The following is a 13,269-nucleotide window of genomic DNA, read 5'->3' on the forward strand; positions in this document are numbered from 1 at the left end:
ACACACAGCTCTCTCTCTCCCCCTCTCTTTCTCTCTCTCTCCCCCCTCTCTCGCTCTCCAGGCATCATAAGCATGGCGAGATTGTCTGATTGAGACTGTGTTTGACATAAAAATGCGAATAAACAGCTGAGATTGTAAATTGGGCGAAGCACGTTCAACACACACACAACACACACACGCGCGCGCGACCCGTTGCGAGCGCTCACACACACACACACACACACACACACACACACACACACACACACACACACACACGGTACTGCGGCCCGTGGCCCGTCGCGAACACACACACGGGCGTCGCGCAAACACAAATAATGTACATTGTGACATGTCACACGTGCCTCCCCAACGTGCATGCGCACGTGCGTGTCCACGCATACACGGGCGCGGACCCAAGTTGTGGTGCGATCATCTCACACACACCACCACGGAGCCACGATGTAGAATGAAATGTGACTCCCTGGCGTAGGCATGTTACTCGCCCGCCCCCTCCCGCTCCCACCCCGGCCCAGAGTGGGCGGAGTCTATGGTGTGACAGACTTTGGTGTTGCCATGTTCGCCTATTGTAAGCGGTTTAGGGGCAATATTGGTGGAAGTGTGTTTTTGGCGTTGGTTGTGAAAGTGCAGGTGGGTGTGGGGACGCGTTGTGAGCTTGTAGAGCGGCTGTTTTCCAAGAGGCAATGTATATGTGTGACGGTGCTTCGTTTGGCCTTCTTTTCATAGACCTTGTTGCTTGTAGGGCTCGCTTCGTTTGGCCTTGTTTTCATAGACCTTGCTGCTTGTTTGTCTCGCGAAACCTGGCAACCCTGCGCAGCGTGATCTGCCATTGTTTGACACATAAACGGTAATAAGCAGATGTAATGGAAAAACGGGCTTCACAGTTCCATGCACATGGTAATGGTCAATGGCTGTGCGCAATTTGAGATCAATAGCTCCAGGCACTGAGGAGAACCGGGCAGAAACATTTTGGGCTCAGGGCTCAGAGGTTTGGGCTCACAGGTTGGGCTCACAGGGTTGGTCTCAGAGCTTACTGGAATTATAGTTAGATACTAGTGTCACACAAAAGAAGCTACTTTTGAAAATGTTTTAATATGAAAGTGGTTATGTGTGTGTGGGGGTCGTTTTTCTTTTAACACATTGGGTGCCAAAACCGTATATATACGGTTTTGCGCATACTAACGTTGAGTGCCAAAACCGTATATATACAGTTTTTGAAAAAAAAAAAAAAAAAAAAAACTTTTTTTTTTTTTTTTTTTCCTTCACAGCAACAGGAAATATCACTCCTACAAGATTTAGACTCCAATCCACCTCCTGGTTAACTTATGACTTCAAAAACCTGTATCTCGGCTCCTGTGCACTTTTTTTTTTTACAATGTTAATTTAACTATTTTCAACTGGCTGCAACTATGGAATGGATTTCCGAATGTTTTAAATTTTTTCCCCCCGATTGTACGAGACCTGTATGTGTGTAATGAGGGGATCACCGTGAGGACGGTGATCACTGAAAATATTTTGTGACTACTTGAAAAAGGTTCAAAATGTTTAAAAAGTCCTGGCACTCAAAGTATAATATTTTAATAAACCTCTGGCACCCAATGTGTTAATAAATATTGAACCAATGAAAAGTATTAACCAAAGCTTGTGACTAAATAACAACAGCACTGGATCCACTGGAACACAGGTTATTTTATTTCCTGAAAAGTAACAGTTTCCGACCGACAGTGACGATTTACAACTTGGTTTAATGTTACCTGTAGTAACTGGGTGGCGGTAGCTTTAACTGCCAGAGTTATACACAATCTACCCCCTTCCCTGCCAGAGACAATACATTGCAAAAATAGGTAAAATGTGAATTTTGTCTCCGTTTATTTTTTAACATTGAAGTGAATGGAGCAGAAAATCTTTGCATCGCGTTATCTCCTGCTTCCTTTGTGATAAACGAAAACATTTTAAATGACAAAAAAAAAAAACGTTTTTCTCGTCGACGGCTGGCTGAGCCATGCAGAGAAAAACGAGAAATCTCGTCAATGGCAGGTAAAGAGTTAATGTTACCTGTAGTAACTGTGTGGCGGTAGCTCTGTGTTCAGGGTTTTAATGTTACCTGTAGTAACTGTGTGGCGGTAGCTCTGTGTTCAGGGGTTTAATGTTACCTGTAGTAACTGTGTGGCGGTAGCTCTGTGTTCAGGGTTTTAATGTTACCTGTAGTAACTGTGTGGCGGTAGCTCTGTGTTCAGGGTTTTAATGTTACCTGTAGTAACTGTGTGGCGGTAGCTCTGTGTTCAGGGGTTTCATGTTACCTGTAGTAACTGTGTGGCGGTAGCTCTGTGTTCAGGGGTTTAATGTTACAGTACCTGTAGTAACTGTGTGGCGGTAGCTCTGTGTTCAGGGGTTTAATGTTACCTGTAGTAACTGTGTGGCGGTAGCTCTGTGTTCAGGGTTTTAATGTTACCTGTAGTAACTGTGTGGCGGTAGCTCTGTGTTCAGGGTTTTTCACCAGACACTGGTGGACAAAGTCTCTGAAAGGTTCTGTCCAGAGGTCTGGGTTCCTTAACGTTGGAGGAGGATTGGTGGGGATCATGAAAATAGCCTGGAAGACAACACACACACACACACACACAAAGATTGAGAATGGAAACGATTATGACGATTAACCCATTGAGACCTGAAGCCGATTCTACAAATGTCTTCTAAATCCCAAACGTTTTCCAAAACAATATATGTTTCTATATCAGTGGTGCTCAAACTTTTTTATGTCAAGGACCCCCAAAAATTATATGTATTTGGCCACGGACCCCCATCTCAAAATATTTAGTTCCAGGGACCCCCAGAAGTAAAGAATAGAGTTAAAAATGTTCGCTTTAAACAATATATTTTCAAAGATTCGCACACATTTTCACGATTTAAAAAAAATAGCAGATCTACAAGTTCATGAACTTGTAGATCTGCTATTTTTTAATAGCCTAAGTGTAAAATAATGCTTTTTAGAATCAAGAATCAAGAAGTGACACAGATGCGTTCCAGGTCTTGTGAGGTTAAGCAAATCAATTGCGATTATCTCAAAAAATTGCCATCAGGTGATTATGTAATAATTGTGCCAGGCCTCACCCTCATGGGGTGTATGTCAGCGTACGGGGGTTTGCCCTCTGCCATCTCTATAGCCGTGATGCCCAGCGACCAGATGTCTGCCACACAGTTGTACCCGATCTCCTGGATGACCTCGGGAGCCATCCAGAAGGGCGTGCCGATCACTGTGTTCCGCTTGGCCATCGTGTCCTCATGGGGAGAAGAAAAGAGGAGATGGAGGGAATGACAGGAGGAAAGAAAGAACAAGCAATGTACCAAGAAAATAAAGAGAAAGAAGGAAAGAGAGAAAGAAAGTCAAAATAAATCATTATTTCATCCAGGTTTTCCCAAATGTACATACACTTTCATCTAAGCATATACATTAAATATACTGTAGTAATGACAATTAGGGGTGAAATGATTGCTTAATAGATTGACCGACCATTAATTGAATTCATTTTAGCAGTTTAGCATAATTATCTTAGTCATCATGCTGAAATGTCTCCATCTTAACTTGATAACATTTTGAATGCTCGTCTTTGTTCCACATTAAATGAAATGGGTGTTAATTTACGAAAAAACACAAAAAGTTAAAATACGGAGATAAGAGATTTCTGCCACAGCAACAATATCTAACCATATTCTACACATAAAAAGTAGAGAGGATAGTACTGTGTAGGTCTGGTGCTTACAGTGAGTTGTCCAGCGACTCCAAAGTCAGCCAGTTTGGCCTGTCCCTCCGCATTAAGCAGAATGTTTCCTGCCTTGATGTCTCTGTGGATCTTCCTCATGAAGTGCAGATACTCCAAACCCTTCAGGGTGTACTGCAGTATGCAGGCTATCTCTTCCTCTGTTAGCTACAACACACAACACACAATACCCTGATTGGTAACACTGTCCATGACGCCCATGTCTATACTGCATTATAAATATACTTATAATGCATTAACATCTGCTTATAACACTATACGAGTATAGTTATAAGCACACATAATGCTTTATAACAAAAGTACATTATAAAGCATTTTTAAATACTTATTCTCTTGGCCAGGATCAAAGTGAATTATAATTCTCATAGTTGTAATGCATTATAATAATTGTATAATGTATTACAAATGGCATAAAAATGATGCAAAAACAACACACAAAACATTTCTGCCTACACCTCCAGGAATGTTATTACTTTACTTTAGTCTCCATGCACATTCATACAGACCAAATCCCCCCATAACTAAAGCATTTATTTCTAAATATATGGAGCACTATGAAGTCATGGAGCAGTGTTTATCAACCCTGGCAAACGTCCCAATTTTGGGCCGGGGCTACTGCTGAGGTGTGCCGCGCCGTTTGAAGAAGGTTTGAAAAAAATATATATTTTTAACAATAATAATAATCAGGCATGCAAACAGCCCCGAGGTGAAAAGGGTGACAAAATGCTGTTTTTTTTTTCGGGTCAGGTGTCACACTATTGCCCTATTTGGATTCAAAATGGCTAGTGGAAGCTGAAAAGCTACAAGTTTGCATGTCTGAATAATGCAAAAACAGAAATATTTGTTTGCATTTGCTTTTTTTCTCCCCCATATATTTTCATGATAAAAAAGTGCGTATCGTATCGTAATCGTATTGAAGTTGTGTGCCCAATATCGTATCGTATCGTATCGGCACACCCCTAGTGTGTGTATATAGATATACCGTATATATATATAATTATATATACCGTATATCTAGGTGTGCCCTGGGATTTTTTGGCTATGCCAGGTGTGCCTTGGCACAAAAAAGGTTGATAGACACTGTCATGGAGGATACAAGATTTTATGATCACTCAGCAACACAGTTATTGCAACAACAAATCAATTATAACTTTATGAACAGACTCGACTAGGAATTGTCAAATAGTTGTCCAACGCAGCCCAAGTAGCTCTAGGCTTATGGAACTCCATATAACATACTACTGTCCTGTGTTTTTAGCAGATAGGCCTACATCAGAACAAATAAATAAAAATGTGTTGTTAACTCTCTCAGTGCCACGCCCTGACATATCCCGAGTTTTTCCCGAGTACCCTCAGTGCCAGCACGAGAAATCCCGAGTTTTTACTTTTGACTGTGGTCGCGCTATTCTGTATATTTTTCATGATCACTTTCGCTTCCTGACTACTTCAGACTCACCCGGAGCCGGATGTAAAAAAAAATGTTCATTTCCGGGTCACGTTGTTTTTCTCCGGTGATTTTCGGCCAGAATAGGGAAAGTCACGGTTTTTCACACGGTATAAAAAGCGAACGGAGAGGTCCACGTCTACTCTCTTTGGTCTGGGTGACGATCAGTCATCGTAGTCGTGTATCGCATCGTAATTTAGCCCGATCAACGAATGTCAAAAATGTCAACATCCGGTTAGGACCGGATATGACGTCAGCCTGTTTGGGAGGGGGCGAGTGAGCCAGCGAGATCATCAATGTGTCGATTTGTTGCTCTCTACTGGTAGAACTGTATTATGGGTTTAAAACCCCAATCAGATCATTTATTTGAATGAAAAATAAAAAATTAAAAAAAACGCAAATTTGTGGCACTGGGGGAGTACTTTATGAAAATACTCTTGGCAGTGAAAGAGTTAATATCCCTAGTTGTTGCATCATATTTGAAGAGCTTTGAGCTTGAGTATCTTTTTATTCATATTGCTTTTGCTGGTGCTACCCAATAAAACACCAGGAGGTGGAAGTTACTTTCTGACTCTCATATTCAAAGTTGAGCTGGCTGCTATACAGTAAATTCCTCTGTGTTAATTTAACTCAGATAATATACAAACATAACCAAATGGACCCTTACCAGTCTGTAACTCTGAGAGTGTACAAATGGAAAAGTGTTCATCTGTACACTCTCAGAGTTAAATGAATAATTGTACGTATAACTCTGTACAGATAAACACAAGGGAAGCAATAGAATACTACTTGGATGCAAAAACCTTGATAGTCCTAGTGATGTACTGTGTGTGTGTGTGTGTATGTGTGTGTGTGTGTGTGTGTGTGTGCGTTTGTGTGTGTGTGTGTGTTATATTACCGTTTTGTTGCGTAGCCGGATGATGTCGGACACAGATCCTGCTCCACAGTACTCCATGACGATCCACAGGTCACTGTTCTTAAAGTAGCTGCCGTAGTACCGTACCACGTGGGGGCTGGATACAAGCACATACATACAGTAGAGACAACATTACCAAATGTGGATGTCTCATTGGCTGTTTCTCTAGGAAATAGGGATTTAATCTCTATCTCTATCTCTAATCTCTAATCACAATCAAAATCGTGTGTCTGTGTGGTGGTACAGTACATCCCTTGTGTCATTCAGGTCGGTGCAGTTCAAATCATTAACTCATTCAGTGCCACTGGACGTCTAAAACGTCCGTTGTAATAAGCCCTGTGCCACTGGACGTCTTAAACGTCCAAAAAAAAATCTAAAACAAAATCTAAAAAAAAGTATTGTTCAGCCAAATATATAGAGACGCTTTGATGCTTCTAATTCTCCCACCTTCGACGTGAGCAAGTAGCCAATCTTGACACGCATCATTGATAGGAGCGTCATTGACGCTTTCCTTCTGTCAGGCCAGGGCCTTCACTCTTGGTGGGACAGACTGGGGGGGGGTTTGACGTATATCTGGTAGGTTCGGGGAGTGGAGTTGCATTAACTGCCGTCTATTGTTCCCCTTAACACATTGACTGCCAATCACGTAGATCTACGCGAACCGCTTTAAAGCCGCCACGTGCCAATCGCGTAGATCTACGTGAAGTGAAAAAAAAAAAAACACCCAAAGACCAAGGAGATATGATTAGTTGAAGATCTAGACTCCTATCCACTTCCTTGTTAACTTAAAACTTAAAAATGCTGTATTTCGGCTCCTGAGTACTTTTTTTTTTCCAATGAAAAACTCTGGCACTGGCTAAAAAAATATGAAATAATTCTGGCAGTCAATGTGTTAAGTCACCTACCCGCAACAACACTGCATGCTAGGCTGCTGCAGTAGTGAGAGACAGCAGCGAGAGAAAGGTCTGAGATCAGCTGTCACACAGGTACTGTGCATAGGCTAATAAAAGGGTCAGGGTCATTTTCTTCTTCCCCAAATCATCTCATGGGCCGCATGCATTTGAACCCCAGGCCCCAGGCCAGTTTGACACCCTTGTGCTAAAAGAAAGGCCATTGTCAGTAGGGGCCATCCTCTGAGGAACGTGAATTTCATGGCAATCTGCCAATTGGATTTTGAGTGAAAAAATTTGGTGGAACAGGCAGACCAACATAGCCGCCGTCCTCGCTAGCAGGACTGAAAAGTAATAACTGAACTTGTATTTAAGGTTTTACTTGGTGACATTGAGTTATCTATTTTTGGTTCATTGCATTAGGGTTTCTCCCCACATCATTCCTTTAGTCTGTGATTTAACCCATTAAAACCGGGAAACCATATTTTATACTTTGCTATTCAAAAATAGCAGATATACAAGCTCATAGCGCGTCACTTCATGCCACACTATGACCTTGTAGATCTGCAATACGTTTTTTTATCGTGAAAATGTGTGCAAATCTTTGAATACATATATTTTTCAAAGCAATTTTTTAAAACTAAAATCTTTGCTTCTGGGGGTTCCCTGGGAAAAAATATTTTGAGATGAGGGTCTGCGGCCAAATACATATACATTTGGGGGTCCTTGACATGATAAAAGTTAAGCACCACTGATATTATAGTTTTTCCGAAAACTGTTTTAGAAGACATTTGTTGGATCGGCCTCAGGTCTTAATGGGTTAAACACCTCTGCTTCTTGAATAAAACAGAACTGAAGCTCCACATGGCCCACATTCCAGATTCATCTTTGGCACCAACATATGACGCAAAAGGTTGTCCTCTGTGTCAACATGTGGACACCAAAGCAGCACGATTATGACCATGAGAGCATGTTATGGAAGATAACTTATTTTGCATATTTATGTAAAGCCACAGTCAACAATACATCAACACTCAATAAATGAAGTGCGGGTTGGCGAAAGGGCCTCTCTGTGTGGAGTTTGCATGTTCCCCCCCTGTGTTCCCTAGGGTAGGTACCCTCACAAAAACATGCAGTAATCCTGGTCACTATACTGCCTCCCCCTGGCCAGCCGGGGCGCCTGATGGAGGGGATAACTCCTGGTTGGAATAACGTGTTCCTTCCACGCGCTACGTCCTACCAGGGAAACTCTCCCCTGTCAGGTGACAAGAAGGTCAGTTGGCTCTCATGCATTGAAGGAGGTATGAGCTCGGCCCTGGCCTCCCTAGGTTGGCAGAGGGAAGGTAGTGCCCAGGATTACATAGACAATTGGCACTGGGTGTAAAAAATAGGGTTACAAAATCGTGGGATAAAAAAAAAAAAAATTAATAAATAAATAAAGTGCGGTTGCCGTGTGGCCGTGGAGAAAAGAAATGGTGCACAAGTAGGGCTGGGCAATGAAGCGAAAACATATTGAAACCAATATTTAGAAAACTCATGTAAGTTAATCGAATAAACAAGAAGCTGTATTTTTAAGTATATAGATATATACAGTGGTAGCCAGTTGAGATCATCACGTTGGGTAGATCTGCTATTTTCAAAAGATTTGTATACATTTTATACATTTGAAAAGTTGTGAAATGGGACATTCTACATAATGAGTACTTTCTACTTTTGGTACCTTAAAGGAGGAGTTCACCCAAAAAATTACTTATTTTCTATCAATTAGGCACCCCATGAAGCCTTGATTTCATGGATTTATTTTTGTTTTTGTAGCATTACTAAGACAATAATTTGATGACCGTGTGTATTTCCGGTAGGAGACACAAATAATCTACTTTGTGTCTCCTACCGGATACATTAGCCGGTAGGAGACGGGAATCAGCTTAGGAATGCGACAAAAACAAAAAAGAATCCACGGATTCAAGGCTTCATAGGGTGTGATAGAAAATAAGTAATTTTTTGGGTGAACTCCTCCTTTAGGTACATTTTGATACCAACACTTTTGTACTTTACTCAAGTACATTTTTATTTCCTCACTTTTACTTGTAACAGAGTATTTCTACTTTGCAAAAGCTAAAAAAGGCTAAATTTAAATTATCGCCTTATGTTGGAATCAAACCCCAACTATTAGACTGCGAGTCCACGGCCTGGACCATCAGGCCATTGAGAACACACTCTTGACAGTTGAAAGATCCACTATACTATCTTGTACATCTGCCATTTTTTATTGTGTAGGAAAGTAACTAAGTACATTTACGCAAGTACTGTGCTTAAGTACAATAATTATTTTGAGGTACTTTTACTTTACTGGAGTATTTAATACTTTTACTTCTACTCCACTACATCTCAGAGGAAAATATTGTACTTTTACTCCACTACAATTAAATGAAAACTTTTGGTTAATACTAGTTACTTTGTAGATTTTGATTACAATTACAAAACACACAAACCACTTCAGCCCTAAATATATTTCAGCCGATTGAAAATAGCAGATCTACAAGCTCACAGTGAGTTTGTAGATTGTAGATAAATGTGGAAGGAGATAGTCACTGTGATGCTGCTCAGTGTGAACGCGCCACCCTGTGGCTGAATGGCCACACTACATGTTGAAATTAGATACAATACATCTGGGGGGCGTGTCTGAGAATCTGGGGGTGTGGCCGAAAAAGGTACCTGGGGGTGAAAAAGGTACTGGTTTGAAAATGGTGAAGAAACCAACTGGCTACCACTGAAGATATTTAATTTTGTATACATCAACGAATCGACATGAAAAAAAAATGAATCTATTTACTATAATCGACTTTTAGTCCGATTAACCACTTAACCCTGCATTATGCTTCATTGTACAATGGTGGTGTACCAAAAACATAGCGAAAAAAGCAGATATACAAGCTCACAACGCATCGCGTTGTTAGCTTGTCACATCGTTCATTAATTGTAATCGAGGCAAGTTTGAAATAGCTGTGATATTGATTTGAATTCATATTGCCCTGCCCTGTTTTGAGCTGGTAAATCTACATACAAAGTGATTGAACGTTTAGATTTTCCATTTTATTGGGTTCTGTGTGATGATACAAAGAAAAATAAGTGTACCTGTTACACTGCTGCATGATGGAGATCTCTTTAATGATCTCCTGGAGGTCAGACTCCACTGGAACCTGTTTGATGGCCACAATCTCTCCAGTCTCCTTATAATGAGCCTTAAACACACTGCCATACGACCTGCACACACACACACACACACACACACACACACACACACACACACACACACACACACACACACACACACACACACACACACACACACACACACACACACACACACACACACACACACACACACACACACACACACACACACACACACACACACACACACGACAGTTTTAATACAATGGCAACAATCTTTTCCATCTTATGACCCTTAAACACACTGCCATGTTTATAGCAGATAGACACACACACACACACACACACACCCACACACACACACACAGTAACACAAAGAGAAACACATACACAACCCTCACTTAAGGGTCACAGTGAGTCACACAGTGAGTAAGACCAGCGGTTGGAAGAGAATGATGACAGTGTCAGTCACACACACACACACACACACCCCCACAATCAGCCGTTCAGAAAAGGAAGTGAGTTGAGAAACAGGAAATGAAGAACCACTGTTTATCATGGTGGTGTACGGCCAGAGGGAGGGGCTTAATGAGAAAAGAAAGCTATGGAGAATATGAGTTTGAGTACAATGAAAGTGTGTGTGTGTGTGTGTGTGTGTGTGTGTGTGTGTGTGTGTGTGTGTGTGTGTGTGTGTGTGTGTGTGTGTGTGTGTGTGTGTGTGTGTGTGTGTGTGTGTGTGTGTGTGTGTGTGTGTGTGTGTGTGTGTGTGTGTGTGTGTGTGTGTGTGTGTGTGTGTGTGTGTGTGTGTGTGTGTGTGTGTGTGTGTGTGTGTGTGTGTGACTCACCCTTCACCTAGCTTCTCCAGGACATCAAAGACTTCCTCTGGCTGCTTGGTCAGACTGTCCTCACTCAACTTCTTCAACTGCCTGTAGTCCCACACAGATAGACGGACAGACACGATGCACAGGAGGGACGGAGGGACAGATAGAGCAGGAGAGAGATGTGTGTGTGAGTGAAAGAGGGAAGAAGAGAGGAGAGTCGGGAGGGGGAAATAATGTAGACAAGGTAAGGATGGGATTAGATCAGTGGTAGGGCTGTCATGATCATGACATTTTACTTGACAACTAATGGTATTCACACAAATAATTGTGATTAATGAACATATAAATCGAAAATAAATTTCTGGTTGGCTTTTAGGCTTTGTAAACAAAGATGCCATAGGGCAGATATGACAAATAACTTAAATGTACAAACATATTTAATAACTTTATACGTTTCAAAAAATAAATAGTGGAACTAGCCGATCTGCAAGCTTACAACACGTTAATTGCGACGCTTACAAAGCTGTCATTGAAATTTGAAACTGCACTGTACATTTCTCTGTTCGTTCTTATTGTACCCTTTCTGTACTCTTGGGATGTACTGCACATTCTCTAGCCTAACTTTCATGTAGGAACTTTTTTTAATAATAACCTACGGACAAAAATAGCTTCAAACACCAGAGCCATGCCTAGAACAGCAGCAGACTGTCAAGATATGAGACATCAGGTGAGACTAGACTCAACTTGCTCTCCTTTTTCTAACTAAACATTTCTACATAAAATATGTGCCCAATACAGGCTTCTGTGGGTACTGATACTTGTCAATGGTAGAAAATGACATGACTGGGATGCTGCTCAGAACTAAAGGTAGGCCATGTTTTATTTGGTGTCCTTGCTGCCCTGGCGTTTGGCCTATCTGCCCTGACAACAGCAAAGGCCAAGGGACCTTGCCCCTAAAATAACGAAATTCCAGGACCTGGTGTGGTATACCATCCATCTACTTATTTTTCCACGTATTGCATATACTCACTTCTAGTGTGCGCAGCAATCAGTTTGGTTGTCACAAATATAGATTTTCAATGTTCAATTCAAATCTGTTTCAGTACTCATTTGCCACAATATCGATACCAGCCACGTTCTACTATGACTGTTCTCGTCTCTGTCTAATGTCTCAAGAACGAAATCTGCATCTTTCTCACTTTGCTGCGACACCCAGGATGCCCCCCCCCACACACACACACACAGTTCTCCACACTCAACTTGTCTCATTTGCTCCACTTAAAAAACACGTAGCTGTCACAATGTGTCTTTATTTGAGGGGGTTAACTTGCTAAAGATGACAGGTGCGCAGAGCCTCTGTGAAGTGTGAACAGTTTTTGAGCGACAAATATGAGGCGCTCTAGACTAAAATCAAATGATTGCATTTCCTCTTTATATCTCTCCCTAATGTGACACACTTGTGGCTAATTAACGAATTCATACAAAAGACCCGCAAGCAAATTGAGTGACAGTAACAGACAGTGACAATGACAACCAAGGGTGTCAAGGTATTGCTTCAAAGTTTTTACAAACGTACATTTTGACATAGAGATGGCAAAATAAAAATGCTTATTCCGGTGACTGACAGTGAATCACCTAATTGCTTTGATGGGCTTTTTTTTTTGTCATTGTTGCCATGAAAAACGTATGTTACCATACAGCAACATCAAAATGACACAGATGCTGTCCCAAATTGAAGGGGTTATTGCACTTAGGGCAGATTGCCATGAAACCTGCTGAGCGCATTCCTGTTCCCAGGAAGATGAATCCTAACTATTTCACAAATAGATCAACAGATACTGTAGCTCATAATCTAAAATAATCTATTTAGCATCTTTTAAAATGTTAAATCCCCAACAATACAAAGTCAGCAATGACTGTACAAGAGTAGATCAATATAATAAGATGCAAATATAGCAACATAAGGATCAATGGCTTAAAATAAATGAGTCATGTCAAACTCCTGCTTTAAGCACTTAAAGGATATAGAGTTATGAGAGTGTAGACAACATGTAAGACATTTACATAAATAAAAGTAGGTTATTATTGTGTAGTCATGTCACTGTGTTTGGAATTGCTGTTTTTAGAATGAGAATGTAGGCTCTATGAAGAGGACATATTCTAAATATGAGATGTGGATGGTAACTGTCAGCCAAAACAGGGCCGGAAGGATGTGGAACCAAAACTAAAATTACTTCCCAGCATCCCT

The 13,269-nt window shown here is 41.1% G+C and overlaps 1 protein-coding gene across 2 annotated transcripts in view; it reads right to left on the reverse strand.

Annotated features, from left to right (window-relative positions):
- The window catches only part of LOC308082585 (serine/threonine-protein kinase 4-like), a 47,449-nt gene that overhangs the window by 32,172 nt on the left and 2,008 nt on the right, over positions 1-13,269 (reverse strand). For both annotated transcript variants that reach the window (XM_080424412.1, XM_080424413.1), the window contains exons 3-8: positions 11,046-11,126; positions 10,162-10,290; positions 6,119-6,233; positions 3,759-3,923; positions 3,109-3,276; positions 2,453-2,590 (exon numbers count right to left, since the gene is read on the reverse strand). In XM_080424412.1, the coding sequence (XP_080280538.1) occupies positions 2,453-2,590; positions 3,109-3,276; positions 3,759-3,923; positions 6,119-6,233; positions 10,162-10,290; positions 11,046-11,126 (796 nt within the window). The remainder of the gene's footprint in view (positions 1-2,452; positions 2,591-3,108; positions 3,277-3,758; positions 3,924-6,118; positions 6,234-10,161; positions 10,291-11,045; positions 11,127-13,269) is intronic.

This window comes from Gymnoscopelus braueri (assembly GCF_963280865.1).
Source record: "Gymnoscopelus braueri genome assembly, chromosome: 3".
Taxonomy (NCBI): Eukaryota; Metazoa; Chordata; class Actinopteri; order Myctophiformes; family Myctophidae; genus Gymnoscopelus; species Gymnoscopelus braueri.